The sequence below is a fragment of the Oncorhynchus nerka genome, linkage group LG14 (genome assembly GCF_034236695.1).
Source record: "Oncorhynchus nerka isolate Pitt River linkage group LG14, Oner_Uvic_2.0, whole genome shotgun sequence".
Classification (NCBI taxonomy): Eukaryota; Metazoa; Chordata; class Actinopteri; order Salmoniformes; family Salmonidae; genus Oncorhynchus; species Oncorhynchus nerka.
Genome location: NC_088409.1, coordinates 47,681,339 through 47,697,808, shown reverse-complemented (window position 1 = coordinate 47,697,808; position 16,470 = coordinate 47,681,339). Strand labels below are relative to the sequence as shown.

Genomic DNA, 16,470 nt, shown 5'->3' with positions numbered 1-16,470 from the left:
TGTTTGACCACAGTAAAAGTCCAGTAACACTCCATATTATTCAGAGCCCCATGAAATTACACCCTATAGATTCTATTGACCCTGCTGAGTATTCCCTACAGTACTTTTACTGTGGCACCTAGAATAGTTTTTGCTCTATAAGCCAATATGTATTCCATACACAGTGATTCGCATTGTGGTCAATGGAATGGGTAGAGGAAAAGTCCAGCAACACTTTCATATTATTCAGTGCCCCATGAAATTACTCCATATATATTTTCTACAGAGCCTGCTGATTATTTCTTACAGTACTTTTACTGCAGCACCTAGAATAGTTTTTGCTCTAAAAGCCAATATGTATTCCATATACAGTGATTCACATTGTGGCCAATGGAATGGGTGGAGCAAAAGTCCAGCAACACTCTGTATTTTTCAGAGCCTCATGAAATAACACCATATATAGATTCTACAGACCCTACTGAGTACTCCTGACCCCACTTTTACATGAGGCACAAATAATTGTTTTTCCTGTACAGTACTATATATGTACCATAAAGTTTCCAGGCACCCCATTTTAAGCTGACCACAGTTCAAACTCATCTGATTTGTATTCTAGGGACTCTGGTTAGTAAGTAGACTGGACCAATCAATAGTTTGTTCTGTACAGTGCAATTTGTTTTTTCAATACAAAAAAAATACAGTTACTTTTCTTAAACAAAATTGCATTCTTCAACAATAGTACCAGTAAATAAACTAGAATCCTACTATCAAAATAATTATATATAAAAAAACAACTTTTACAAATAGGCTATTATTATGTTCTTGATATTGATTTACTTAAGCTCCAACCATTTCTCAATGTGCTCCACCTTATAGTTTTCTTTATCTTATATAAAGTAGTAATTATCTTTAGTTTTCTCTTTAGTTTTCCCCCGTGTAATTATATTTTTTCTTTATTTTGACTATTTTTTACATTGTAAAATAATAGTGAAGACATCAAAAATCAAGGCAACGGTAAGAATCTCTGGATTAACTATCTAAGTGTAGTAATGAATAAATTGGCAAATTTCTTTAAAAATGTACAATTCTGTGAACTGTCTTGTGCAAGTTATAAATGAACACAATACCTGTTAGCAAAGGTATCAGTTAGACTTGCAGGAGCTTGCAGGGATTTGTAGTTTTGCATGATGTGTACTTTGATGCTAATTAGCATTTTAGAGTCTGAGAGTAAAGAAAGCTGAAAATATTGATATGTCACCTTGTCCAAGAGAGACTTGCATGGTTATCAAAATATCATGCCAGGGTAAGCCTACACGAAACACACCCTCATTTTAAGCCTTTCTAAATTATTATGTTCTTGTGGTCAAATTGCAGTCTCAATCAAATCTTATTTGTCACATGCATCGAACACAACAGTGAAATGCTTACTTACAGGACCTTAACCAACAATGCAGTTTTAAGATAAATAAGTGTTAAGTAAAAAAATAGATAAGTAAAGTGACTATGCATAGATAATAAACAGAGAGTAGCAGCAGCGAAAGGGCTTTTTACAGAAAAAAATACTCATCAGCACCCCCCTCCGCACTAACAGGAATGTAAACAAATGTGTGCACAACATTTTAGATAAATAAGCTTTTTGTGTGTATGGAACATTTCTGGGATCTTTTATTTCAGCTCATGAAACATGGGACCAACACTTTACATGTTGCGTTTATATTTTTGATCAGTATAGTTTTGTAATTGACTAAAACAAGCAGACAACAAGAACATTTCGTTTGAAAGAGGTCAAGTTTTTGCTGTGAACCAATGGGGTAACCTAGGTGACCACAGGTTGTTTCCCCCACAGGCGGGAAGGGTCACGATGTTCTATCTAATACTGACTGAGTCTATCCCAGCTGCACTTGGATAGGGAGAAACTCATCAAAAAACACAAGAAGAGACAAACTCTTCTCCTTCCTGCCATTTACCACGCAATGAATTGTAGGTGCATCGACCACTCCATGAATCTAATTCCATAGAGCAAAGTCAAATTCTTCCGCTACTCCATAAATGGCAGGTGCCCTGCTTCGAAGATCAAAGCACGACACATCATATTCATCAGTTCCAGTGACATTGCTTTCTTCGCCAGTTTTGATATTTTTTATATTTGAGTCATTTAGCAGACACTCTTATCCAAAGCAACTTACAGTCGTGGGTGGGTACACTTTTGTCATTTTACCCCACACTCGTCCCCCATGGGAATCAAACCCACAATCCTGGCGTTGCAAGGGCCATGCTCTACCAACTGAGCCACACGGGATCACTACATTGGGGTCCACACGGATCCACTAAGTTGGGGATATCTTGTTAACCCCCAAAACACATTCCTACTAGATACGATGGGGTATCTGAAGCACTAGACACATTTACCAAAACAACTTTCCTCCCCTTTCCATTCTTTTGGACAAAAGTCCACTCATCCTTTTTCCCACCGCCCTCATATTCAAGCTCCTCATCCGTTTCCGTCATTTCGCAGTGTGTCGGCCACCAGGCGGATATCTATTCATATGACATGTTTATCATCCAGTAGTCGGCGCAATTTGCGAAGTATCTGACCAGAGATCTACTGATATGTGTAGCATCAGAGATATGGAACGCCCAGTGTCACTTGAAATAAATACATTTCAGTCAAGAAATAATTAAAAGTGGAAATTAAATAGAGAAATTGAAAATGCAACACAAAAATAAATAAATAGCCTAGACCGATCAATTGGAAAATAAATTCTGAAATGGAAAATAAAATACACAAATAAATAAATACATAAATTCAGGATTATACATGGCGTATGAACAGAGGCCTAAAATACACATCTTTCAGCCTCCTATTGATTTCTCCAACTTTCCTAATCCAGAAAGGTCTGCTCGATCTTGCTCTCTCCCCACTCCCAAGCTCAGTTAGTCGGGTAAGAGGTTCTCCAAACATGGGTCCAAACCTGGGTGTATTAGTATCTCTGATGGTATGGTGAGATCTTTGTCCGGTGGTGGACTGTGTCATTGTCCAGTGTTCATAGATATTTCTCAGAACTAGCTGCGTGTCTATGTTGATGGGAGGGGTGCTGGCCCATTGCTTCGGGATCAAGGGGGGCATCAGGGTTTTAAACTGCCTAAACATCTGTAAAGCAAAAACACCCACCCAGATAACAATACTGACAAACTTCATTTCGGAGTCAAACTTCAAAGTAATATGTCTATAACGAAGTACAAATTGAAAAAGCAACCTTCCTTCAGGCGATTTGTGATGTTCATTTCGTTTGATTGGACTCTTGGAATTGGGTTGTTGTGTCGCTGCAATACAGTGTCACAGAAGGGTACATGCCATCCCTTTGTTAGATATGACAATAGAATTAGTGGCCTAATTATATGGTCATTTTTAACAGAGACATAGTATAGACTCATGCCAGTAGAGGGCACCCTCATACATTTGACTGATCTAACCCAAACGGGTTGGATTCCTGAAGAGTCCACCCTGGCCTAAACCCACTATAGGAGCTAGTCACACAATAATAGCCATGCCTCAGCCTAAAAGTGGCAGAACTTCTGTATATTTTTCACTTGACTGCATTAAATAACTGATGTGAGTGGAGCTTGCTGGTGTAAAACAGCTGCCTGGCAAATGTAGCTGGTGTGGTGAGGTGATCTTATTCCTTGGTAAAAGGGTGAAAAGAAACTGTTTAAACACATTCAATGTCTATATCATAGATTTCTGTTTCCAATTCAAATAAGGGTGCAATGCACCTCCAGTAGCTGAAAAAGCATAGAGCAAAACATGGGCTCATCAGTCACGTAAAACCATTGAAACGCTTCCAGGTCATGTTTGCTTTGAGTTTACGAACCTTTTATCTCCTCTCCTTTATTCTGCAGACTTTCTGTAGGTTATGACCCTCTCTTCCAACAAATAATGAGTGAGCCGGGAGGAATGCACTGCCTCTTCTACTCCAAGTGCATGTAATTAGAGGACTGGCTTTGACCTTACTCAGTGCACGGTTAATCTCAGCCCATTTACTGTCTTCAGTAGAGTGCATGTAGACCCTGCTGGGATTATTGATGATAGCCAGCGTTTCCAGGTGTTTTAGAAATCCTGCCAGTGCGGAACCACGTCCTCCTTACACCGCCATCATTTTGACAGCAACCGAGGCTGTCACTAGTGTATCAGTGCAATACGTCACTTGCCTTGGGATGACTGAGCAGATGTCCTTTTAGCTGAAGATACCACTTAATAAATGACACATTTAAAAGGTGGACATGACATCCTTGAAAAGATCAAGCAATCAATCTGTAAAACGATTTGCACTTTACATGACTGCAACCACGCATCAGACATCATTGCGTGCTATGTCATATAATAAGATCACCAAAATATGCTTACTGAATAGATAAACTCACACACACCAGAGCCAGTAGCATTGAGGTGGAGATGAATATATACTGTCAGTGTTGCTTTGGTCAATAGCGATCATTAGTTATGAAAGTCCCTGCAACTAAACTCACACGCAGGATAGAGAGATGCGCCGATACCTGCAGAGCCAGCAGGTGCAACTCTGACTAGCATCCTTCATCTTGTCCCACTTTCCCCCTACAGACACACTTAATCATCTCCCTTTCCCCATCTGCGCTAAGCAGGAGAGTCACACTAGCCCTGCACATAGTAACAGAATGGGGCAATGGAGCAGTGTTCATTCCAACATCTCCCTGTAGAGTTGTAAAGTTCCTTTAAGACTAAATGGAAACTTACTACAAATATGATTTGGATAACATCTTGAAAACATGTTTTTATTCAGCACCACAAAGTTTTTTTTTACAATTGTTTCATTTCAATTATCTTTACATAACACTGGTAAGTTATGCACGTGAGTTTATACACCACACTAGATCCTGCTTCATCACTTCAATACCACATCACTTCTGCACTCTGGAAATATGTGCCCATTCTTTCTGTCTTGAACTTGTCACGTCTGGTTACAAAATCAGTTAAGGACGAAGATATGACTTAGTGCAGTGTACAATCATTCAATCTTCCCAAAAGAGTAGACATTCAAGGTTAGTTTTGCAGTCAAGACCCTTCAGATAGGCTATATTGCTTTGGTTCCATCTAGATATGTCAATAAGACCCACAAAGTACAGTGCCTTGCGAAAGTATTCGGCCCCCTTGAACTTTGCGACCTTTTGCCACATTTCAGGCTTCAAACATAAAGATATAAAACTGTATTTTTTTTGTGAAGAATCAACAAGTGGGACACAATCATGAAGTGGAACGACATTTATTGGATATTTCAAACCTTTTTAACAAATCAAAAACTGAAAAATTGGGCGTGCAAAATTATTCAGCCCCTTTTACTTTCAGTGCAGCAAACTCTCTCCAGAAGTTCAGTGAGGATCTCTGAATGATCCAATGTTGACCTAAATGACTAATGATGATAAATACAATCCACCTGTGTGTAATCAAGTCTCCGTATAAATGCACCTGCACTGTGATAGTCTCAGAGGTCCGTTAAAATCGCAGAGAGCATCATGAAGAACAAGGAACACACCAGGCAGGTCCGAGATACTGTTGTGAAGAAGTTTAAAGCCGGATTTGGATACAAAAAGATTTGCCAAGCTTTAAACATCCCAAGGAGCACTGTGCAAGCGATAATATTGAAATGGAAGGAGTATCAGACCACTGCAAATCTACCAAGACCTGGCCGTCCCTCTAAACTTTCAGCTCATACAAGGAGAAGACTGATCAGAGATGCAGCCAAGAGGCCCATGATCACTCTGGATGAACTGCAGAGATCTACAGCTGAGGTGGGAGACTCTGTCCATAGGACAACAATCAGTCGTATATTGCACAAATCTGGCCTTTATGGAAGAGTGGCAAGAAGAAAGCCATTTCTTAAAGATATCCATAAAAAGTGTCGTTTAAAGTTTGCCACAAGCCACCTGGGAGACACACCAAACATGTGGAAGAAGGTGCTCTGGTCAGATGAAAACAAAATTGAACTTTTTGGCAACAATGCAAAACGTTATGTTTGGCGTAAAAGCAACACAGCTCATCACCTTGAACACACCATCCCCACTGTCAAACATGGTGGTGGCAGCATCATGGTTTGGGCCTGCTTTTCTTCAGCAGGGACAGGGAAGATGGTTAAAATTGATGGGAAGATGGATGGAGCCAAATACAGGACCATTCTGGAAGAAAACCTGATGGAGTCTGCAAAAGACCTGAGACTGGGACGGAGATTTGTCTTCCAACAAGACAATGATCCAAAACATAAAGCAAAATCTACAATGGAATGGTTCAAAAATAACCATATCCAGGTGTTAGAATGGCCAAGTCAAAGTCCAGACCTGAATCCAATCGAGAATCTGTGGAAAGAACTGAAAACTGCTGTTCACAAATGCTCTCCATCCAACCTCACTGAGCTCGAGCTGTTTTGCAAGGAGGAATGGGAAAAAATTTCAGTCTCTCGATGTGCAAAACTGATAGAGACATACCCCAAGCGACTTACAGCTGTAATCGCAGCAAAAGGTGGCGCTACAAAGTATTAACTTAAGGGGGCTGAATAATTTTGCATGCCCAATTTTTCAGTTTTTGATTTGTTAAAAAAGTTTGAAATATCCAATAAATGTCGTTCCACTTCATGATTGTGTCCCACTTGTTGTTGATTCTTCACAAAAAAATACAGTTTTATATCTTTATGTTTGAAGCCTGAAATGTGGCAAAAGGTCGCAAAGTTCAAGGGGGCCGAATACTTTCGCAAGGCACTGTATAATATAATAACACATACAACACCAAAGACGGATAGCAACTTGGTTAAATCTATGCAAGTTAGTAAAAATGTGGCCACAGCAAGAGAGGCATCAAGGATATGCAGGTACCACGAGCCCGGCTGTTCACACTTAAAATAGTCTCTCCATTAAATAGTGTAATTACATCACTTATGTAAGGATAAACTGTAGAACTGTTATACATTGTTATGCTTACATAGGTTATGTAATTATATTCAACATATTGTACAGAAATGTATGATACAGGTAAGTCCCTCACACATGTGTGCATGGTTGAGCAGAAACTGATGATTTGTAATCTGATTACAAAAGAAAAAAATGTACTTTTAATCAGTAATGTTACCAGCCCAAAATATCAGATTACAGATGCTTTTGAAAAACTAGAAGATTACTTTCAAATTCATAAAGGATGTCTGCTGTTTTCTCAATGACATTTAATTCGGCATTGATAAAATAACAGGTTTAAATTAGTTCCACCAGAGCAAGTCTGACCACAAGTCAGAGACCACTATCATGACACACCAAATGTGTGTGTATGGATAATTTTGATCTACTTCTAATAAGGGGAAAGTAAACCAATTTACATTACTGAGTTTGGGTAATCCAAAAGTTACGTTACTGATTACCATTTTGGACAGGTAACTAGTAACTGTAACAGATTACATTGAGAAAGTAACCTACCCAAACCTGAATGCAAGTCCACTCCAGTCCAGTTCCATTCCAGGGAATGAGGAATCACAAATCCACCGAGATGGAGCCTGGTTTGAGCTGTGTGTCTGAGGGGATCTGAACTAAACAGGTGTCAGTGGGTAGCTGTGATAAGCGGTTATCTGAGTGAGCCTGTCCAAAACTACCGTTTGTCGGTGGCTTCTCTTCGACTCTGACGTCTTTTGAGAGGTATTCCCGCCGTGGGTCAGTGTCGATCTCATAGCGGTGGTGATACCCCTCCAACACTTCATGGCAGGCATCTCGCGTCTCCACCACCCACTTTTTAATACCTTGCCGGTTGAGGTAGAGCACAAAGAGGAAGACCATGCCCACAAAGCCCAGCACCAGACCCAGGAGGACGTAGGAGGTCTGCAGGGAGAGGTCACCCACCTCGTCTCTGATTCCGACCAGAGGTGGTGAAGTGGCATGGCATCCGACAACTTGGACCCCGAGTGCCCGCAGGGGCCTGTTCTGAAACTCCCAGGGTGAGGCGCAGGTCAGGGCTTCTGCATCCCCCACCTGAGCCTGGGAATTCTTAAGCCACACAGCAAAGTCTTGGATCTCACATGTGCAGACATAGGGGTTGTGGCTCAGCAGGATGCGGGGGGCTTGCCCCAGCCTTTCCAGCTCCCCCAGAGCATCACCTTGGAACGCCCTGAAAGAGTTGTGGGTCAAGTCAAGCAGCTCCAGGCGGCGCAGGCCAAAGAAGGTGCCGTTGTAGACCGATGCTAGGGAGTTGTTACCAAGGAAGAGGTGCTGCAGGCTAGGGAGGTGGGAGAACATCCCTGGGGGTAGGAAGACCAGGCGGTTCCCGGAGAGGTCTAGGCTGAGCAACCCTCCTAGGCCTCCCCAGCGCAGTGCGGTGGTGAGATCTGTCAGTGAGGTGTAGTTATAGAGGGAGCGGCTAAGGTTGAGCTCCTTTAGAGGACTCCCTGGGATGTTGAGGGCTTCAGGGTGGATGAGAGTCAGATGGTTGCAGCTCATGTCCAGGGATCGCAGGTAGGAAAGGGTAGAGAAGCTGTGGGACGCAACCTCTGTGATCCTGGGAAGACAGATGGACCATGTTTACAGTCCCCAAACCGCATATTGGACACAGAATTAATGCTTGCTGAATTATTGTCATGCTCAAATAGGGTATCTAAACATTCATAAGTTGGTGTGATGGCATTCAGGAGAACATGAAATAATAATTTTATTGTTTCCCTGCTATTTCTCCCCAATTCTGTGAATTCCAATTGGTAGTTATAGTCTTGTCCCATTGCTGAAACTCCCGTATGGACTAGGGAGAGGCAAAGGTCAAGAGCCATGCATGCTCCAAAACACAACCCTGCCAAGCCGCAATGCTTCTTGACACACTGCTTGCTTAACCAGGAAGCCAGCCGCACCAATGTGTCGGAGGAAACATTGTACAACTGGCAACCAGGGTCAGCTTGCAGACGCCCGGACCCCCACAAGGAGTCACTAGAGCGCTTTGGGACAAGGACATCCCAGCCGGCCAAACCCTCCCCTAACCCGGACAACACTGGGCCAATTGTGTGCCGCCTCATGGGTCTCCCGGGCACGGCTGGCTGTGACACAGCCTGAGATTGAACCCTGGTCTGTAGTGAAACATCAGAACACAATTCTCTTTGATGAGAATATCTACTCACCTATTGTTGCTCAAAATGATGGTGGTGACATTTTTCAGTTCTTGAAATGTGTCTGATCCAATTCTGAATATATTGTGTCCTGTGATGATCACATTCCTTGTGTATCCTGGAATATCTTGTGGTATGGAGCGAAGGTCCTTGGAAACGCATTTCACTGTGCGCGTGCCAGCAAAGCATTGGCAGCCTGATGGGCACTCCAAGCACTGGTGGGGCGCACAGAGTAGCGCACCAAAAAGTACAAGGATTACCAAATGATTCATAACTCAACAGAAACGTTATAAACTGATAAATACCAGAATATGCAGAAGGAGCAGTTAACGGTGAGTCATATTACGCCGTGTCATGCACATCAAGGAGAAAAAAAACCTCAAGACTCCGGCATAACGGTATAATGAGGTGTTAGCCTTTCTTTAGATGGTGCCAAATGATAGCCCAATGGTTTGTGTCTGCATTGAGTGAGAAGGATGTTTCGTCTGCTGAGCAACAGGACCGGCAAGTTGTTAGCTTGACTTGAAATACCGGCGCAGAATCAAGGAGAGGAACAGTGAACGTTTTTTAAAGGCACAGACACGAAAAATATTATACTACACAGAAGAGTCTCTGTGGTGTCTTTGTGTGATATGATTTAACAGTTTATAAACAATGAACAAGTAGGCTATGCATATTATGTAGTTTTATTTATATTTGTTCCAATAAATAACAACACTAAACAGAGGGTAGTGCCCAGGACCCAGTACATATAATAATTTCGCCGGTGCTTATATTTGTCCTGTTACACACAAGTGTGTAATGGGAAATGTTTTTGCGTGGCCAACTCCCCTGAGGCACCCGCAGGGTTCCAGTATTGTGGTTCCGGTATTCGAACCCAACGTTCTAAACTCGAGGCTACGTGCCGCCCTCACTCGGGCCGAGCTCCCTGTCACCCAGGACCTCAATAACAGGCAGTTAATGACTCCAGCCATCCAATTCATAGACTGTTCTCTCTGCTACCATACGGCAAGCGGTGCCGATGTACCAAGTCTGGAACCAACAGGACCCTGAACAGTTTCTACCAGCAAGCCGTAAGACTGTTAAATATTTTAGTTAAATAAATAACTACCCAGACTATCTGCATTGACCCATTTTTTACACTAACATTTTTGACTCATCACATACGCTGTTGCAACTGTTTATTATCTATCCTATTGCCTAGTCACTTTATCCCTAGTTATATGTACATATCTACCTCAATTACCTCGTACCCCTGCAGATCGACTCTGTACTGCTACCCCATAGCAAGGTTAGCGTTACGCTGTATTTATTATTACTTTTCTATATTTTCTGTCTCTGCATTGATAGGAAGCATTTCGCTGTTAGTCTACACCTGTTGTTTACGAAGCATGACAAATACAATTTGATTTGACTTTACTAGCCTATGGTATAGCTTATTGCCCATCATTTCTGTAATTCTATCGAATGAGTGGTCATGCATACTGTAGAGTATATTAACATTCCCAAGCATGTTGCTTCAGAGAACTTACTGCATGAAAAACGAACACTGTCTGATAAAATATAGTAAACAATTACAAAGTAATATTATGTTGAGCTGGTATAAGCTGGGGGCATTTAAGAGTGATGGGTGGCCCACACTGGTTAAATGGGGGTTAGGGGTCAGTAAGAGAGACCAATTTGAATTTATGACCATAGACAATTTAGACATTTAAATTATCGTCATTTAGCAGATGCTATATCAGTTCTATATACAGTGCCTTGCGAAAGTATTCGGCCCCCTTGAACTTTGCGACCTTTTGCCACATTTCAGGCTTCAAACATAAAGATATAAAACTGTATTTTTTTGTGAAGAATCAACAACAAGTGGGACACAATCATGAAGTGGAACGACATTTATTGGATATTTCAAACTTTTTTAACAAATCAAAAACTGAAAAATTGGGCGTGCAAAATTATTCAGCCCCTTTACTTTCAGTGCAGCAAACTCTCTCCAGAAGTTCAGTGAGGATCTCTGAATGATCCAATGTTGACCTAAATGACTAATGATGATAAATACAATCCACCTGTGTGTAATCAAGTCTCCGTATAAATGCACCTGCACTGTGATAGTCTCAGAGGTCCGTTAAAAGCGCAGAGAGCATCATGAAGAACAAGGAACACACCAGGCAGGTCCGAGATACTGTTGTGAAGAAGTTTAAAGCCGGATTTGGATACAAAAAGATTTCCCAAGCTTTAAACATCCCAAGGAGCACTGTGCAAGCGATAATATTGAAATGGAAGGAGTATCAGACCACTGCAAATCTACCAAGACCTGGCCGTCCCTCTAAACTTTCAGCTCACACAAGGAGAAGACTGATCAGAGATGCAGCCAAGAGGCCCATGATCACTCTGGATGAACTGCAGAGATCTACAGCTAAGGTGGGAGACTCTGTCCATAGGACAACAATCAGTCGTATATTGCACAAATCTGGCCTTTATGGAAGAGTGGCAAGAAGAAAGCCATTTCTTAAAGATATCCATAAAAAGTGTCGTTTAAAGTTTGCCACAAGCCACCTGGGAGACACACCAAACATGTGGAAGAAGGTGCTCTGGTCAGATGAAACCAAAATTGAACTTTTTGGCAACACAGCTCATCACCCTGGCAGCATCATGGTTTGGGCCTGCTTTTCTTCAGCAGGGACAGGGAAGATGGTTAAAATTTATGGGAAGATGGATGGAGCCAAATACAGGACCATTCTGAAAGAAAACCTGATGGAGTCTGCAAAAGACCTGAGACTGGGACGGAGATTTGTCTTCCAACAAGACAATGATCCAAAACATAAAGCAAAATCTACAATGGAATGGTTCAAAAATAAACATATCCAGGTGTTAGAATGGCCAAGTCAAAGTCCAGACCTGAATCCAATCGAGAATCTGTGGAAAGAACTGAAAACTGCTGTTCACAAATGCTCTCCGTCCAACCTCACTGAGCTCGAGCTGTTTTGCAAGGAGGAATGGGAAAAAATTTCAGTCTCTCGATGTGCAAAACTGATAGACATACCCCAAGCGACTTACAGCTGTAATCGCAGCAAAAGGTGGCGCTACAAAGTATTAACTTAAGGGGGCTGAATAATTTTGCACGCCCAATTTTTCAGTTTTTGATTTGTTAAAAAAAGTTTGAAATATCCAATAAATGTCATTCCACTTCATGATTGTGTCCCACTTGTTGTTGATTCTTCACAAAAAAATACAGTTTTATATCTTTATGTTTGAAGCCTGAAATGTGGCAAAAGGTCGCAAAGTTCAAGGGGGCCGAATACTTTCGCAAGGCACTGTATATAGTTATGACTATCCCAAGCCAAACATTCATTTATATGACATTCCTTTCTGAATCTAGTAAAATGTACTTCAAAACAAGCCAGAACAGCTGAACATAACTGCCCTCATGAGTGTGAATGTTAGCACTGCACAAAGTGTCCCATCAAAACGTTTATTCTTCTTCTTTCACTTTTTATGATTACAACGGAGCAGGAAAATCCCTTGTATTATCTCTCCCCTCCGTTTCCCTCTTCATGTCCCTTGTGTGGTCAGTGCAGGTTGAGCGTTAGGATGAAGGTGACGAGGGCTCCAGTCAACATAAGGAAGGGCAGCCAGGTCTTGAGGAAAGACACACAGCTGGGGAAGGACAGAGGGAGAGAGAGAGAGAGAACAGTGAGAGTAGTAATGACAGTCATTAAATCCTCACATTTTGGCTGTTGGTCAAAAACACAATACATTTGTCGTCTATACTGCCCTACAAGGGCAAAACTCAGTAACTACACCTTTGTTTTGGTCAAAATTGCGTTATGACTGAAATCAGGCGTTGTAGTATCTGTTTTGTCTTGTGACATAATCAACTGTTTCAATTATGTTCCATTTCAGAGAAAGTTTGAGGTTGAAATTTGCAGTAACCTCAAAATCCAAGTAAAAACCAAGGAAAACCGCAGTAACTGAAGTTACTGCACTTTGGCTTTGTTCCACCATACAAAGACCAGTAACTACGCAACAGTGAAACTGAGGAAAAATTACTTTAAAGTTTATTTGCTTTTCCAGACAAATATGTTGTCGGTAGATAAGTAATAATGCACTGATGTATTATCATGACCACTGATTTTACCTAAGTCAAATATTTTCTTTTAGATATAAACATTCTATGTGATGAAACAGTCCTTATGGCAAAAACATTTCTTAGGATTGCCTTTGGCTTTTGTTTGGCAGTATATAGAGAGTATATAGAGTGCAGTCGGTTAAATTTCCCAGAAGCCAGGGTAATTTACACAGGGCACTGAGGGCAGATCAACTCTCTAATCTCCCAGAGGTACACCACTCCCTTCACCTCACTCCTTCCCCGTTCTCCACCCTTGTATCCCCCCTCCCGATTCAGCAGTGGGAGCCCCGGCAGAGAGTTGATGTGGTGATGAGGGGGCCACATCTGGCAATGATGAATTACACAGCGCCCCACTGTTTAAGGACGTGGTGCCCTCGGACGATAATGTAGAGGCTGCACAAAGCAGTGACACTAGCTCCCTATGTGGGTCAGGGGAGAATAATGAGGGGGTTTCTCAACAGCATATGTTTCCCCATGTCTGGAGCTCCTCTGTCCCTCCTGCAGAGCGTTGCCTGCTGGCAGGTGCATGCTTGCTTGTTCAGACTCGGTGCCGTTGCTGTTTTGCATAGTTTGCTTCTGCCCATTTCATCAGCATGTCTGATTCTACTTCCACACCAGTTAGTCAAATCATCCAGAGGAAACTCACACACACAGAGTGATTGGTCAGTCAGAATGGTGCTTTGTGAGTGGCAAATATTGTTGTACAGAAGGTTCAGTGTTCACGCCTAGGTTAGGACAGGAATGAGCATACTCTGTTACATACAGTAGAGTACCTCTTCATTGCATGATTGCATGGTATCTCACCTGACATGCTTGCCGTGGATAAGGGACCGCAGGCATAGGTTGACCATGTTCCAGGACGTTCTGTTGTCGTAGCGCATGAGGTTAAGGGCCAGGGCCACGTGGGAGTGGCAGTTATCACAGCAGAGGTTGTGCTACAAGAGACAGAGGAAGAAGGCTAGTCAGGTCTAACTCTAGGCGGTTTTTGTCAATATCGCTACAATGGGCCTTTACAATCATTGTACAAAACATGTACATATAAATACCTTTGCCCCTTACAATAGGCCTTTATTGGAGATGTTCAATAGGCCTTTACTGGAGAAAAGAATAGTTCAATAGAACTTAGGAAGGAAATATAATTCCACTACTAGACCTGTCTGTCTGTCTTATTATGACACTGTCAATGTTCATACCGGCCTGCATTTGTACTCCTCCGATGCGTCGTGCACTGCCTTGTCCCAGGCAGCTGAGCCAGTGCCACACACCTTATCAACATCAAGCTTCCAGTACCTGTTAAGAGACAAGCAATGCCGCAGATGCCTTACTACCTAACTGCAATGCCTGCATGTCAATTTTGAGCACAATATGCCAGGCCTAGCTCCAAGCATTGAACGAACAAAGCCAACTTACTTTGTTGGTCTTCCAAAGGCCATATTATCTTCCTGAAAGGAAAGATGGGACATTTTGAGGAACTATCGAAACAGATGGTCCGATAATAACATTAGGATTATGCACATAAAGCTGTAGGCCTACTGTCATAATGCATGATCTGCATATACTCACAGACACTAAGTATGATCCAGCGAAGTCTCTTATCACGCCTGCAGAAGTACAGATCCCCATGTGACCAATGAAGGGGAGCAACCACCTGAACAAAACAGAGGTACGGCACTGTATTGGGGAGTCCTGGGAATAAAGAGTGCGTGTATATTATAGGGCATCTAACGGTATGGGCATTTTAATACCAGCCCACATAGTATTTGGAAATTCACTAGCTATAATGCAAGCTAGTGATATAAATATCCAAAAGATGTGATCGCCTACATGACCATTGATATTTATCAACATGACCACGTAAATAGTGTCTCCATTTCAGATGGTGAGAGCAAAAGAAAACAACCGAAAAAGTGGCTACTCACGACAGTATTGGAATAGGTGTCCAAACGACGCAATAAGGATAACGGCTGTTTTTCCGGTCTATTTTTTCGAAACCCCCGTGATAATTAATCATTATATCTATTTCGTCCGCCTCCTGCGCCATCAGTAATTTTAACACTGTGCCGTAGCCTGTCGCTTCTCAACTGACATCACGAAAATGCGTAGGCGCGTATGGCGGCCGCGTTCGACGGCCTGCAAAGCAGTCATGCAACAAATCTCACAAAGCCAGCCTGGATATGAATTAAATGCCCAATGCAGACGTTTTTATATCAATATCAAATCATTTCTTGGTAACAGTTAAGTATCTTCGATTTCAATTCAAATGGGAAAATAGCTTTTTTTTTTTTTGCAAAAAACTACTTCTCAAAGGTCCAATGTGGTGGTCCTGAGCTGAGACCGGTTCCAGAATCCAGATACATTTTATAAAATGACGTTGGAGGCTGTTTAATATAGCGAAATTAAGATTAAATTCCATGGCAATAGCTCTGGTGGATATTCCTGAAGTCTGCATGCCAATTGCATGCTCCTTTGACATTTTAGACATCTGTGGCATTGTGTTGTGTGACAGAACTGCACATTTTAGAGTGGCCTTTTATTGTCCCCAGCACAAGGTGCACCTTGTCATACTTGAGTAAAAGGAAATATTCCTTAATAGAAAATTACAAAAGTCACCGAGTACAATACTACTTGAGTAAAAGTCTAAAAGCATTTGGTTTCAAATATACTTAGGTATTTAAAGTCAATGGAATTTCTAAAATGTTTTTATTAATCAAAAGTACAAGTATAAACCCTTTCAATTTCCTTATATTAAGCAAACCAAATGGAACAATGTTTTTTTTTTATTGACACAGCCACGGGCACACTCCAACACTCAAGACATAATTTACATATGAAGCATTTGTGTTTAGTGAGGCCGCCAGATCGGAGGCAGTAGGGATGACCAGGGATGTTCACTTGATAAGTGAATTGGACCATTTTCCTGTCAAAATTAAAATGTTTTTTTTGGGAGTCAGGGAAAATGTTTGTGGAGTAAAAAGTACATTATTGTCTTTAGGAATGTAGTGTAGTAAGAATTGGCTAAATAGTAAAGTACAGGTACCCCAAACTACTTAATTAGTACTTTAAAGTATTTTTACTGAAGTACTTTACACCACTGCTGAGTGGATAGTTGTGGACCTGTGTGTAGCCTATATTTCTGCACCTGGAACAGTGTGCAGGTGGAAAACATTAGTAATACAATCCAAATCGTCATTACCTTGGTTAAATACAGGT

The 16,470-nt window shown here is 41.6% G+C and overlaps 2 protein-coding genes across 2 annotated transcripts; both read right to left on the bottom strand.

Annotated features, from left to right (window-relative positions):
- Positions 1-7,214: 7,214 nt before the first annotated feature.
- Positions 7,215-9,403, bottom strand: LOC115142253 (trophoblast glycoprotein-like). The gene is made up of 2 exons (XM_029681701.2): positions 9,144-9,403; positions 7,215-8,536 (listed from the first exon to the last, which is right to left on the bottom strand). Exons 1-2 carry the CDS (start codon positions 9,401-9,403, stop codon positions 7,522-7,524), a joined length of 1,275 nt encoding a protein of 424 aa, XP_029537561.2. The 3' UTR covers positions 7,215-7,521.
- Positions 9,404-11,050: 1,647 nt separating this feature from the next.
- On the bottom strand, positions 11,051-15,352 carry LOC115142087 (transmembrane protein 222-like). Its single transcript, XM_029681559.2, has 6 exons — positions 15,180-15,352; positions 14,824-14,908; positions 14,671-14,702; positions 14,454-14,550; positions 14,065-14,195; positions 11,051-12,788 (listed from the first exon to the last, which is right to left on the bottom strand). The coding sequence occupies exons 1-6, from the start codon at positions 15,299-15,301 to the stop codon at positions 12,701-12,703; spliced, it is 555 nt and encodes a 184-aa protein (XP_029537419.1). The 5' UTR covers positions 15,302-15,352; the 3' UTR covers positions 11,051-12,700.
- Between the last annotated feature and the right edge of the window lie 1,118 nt (positions 15,353-16,470).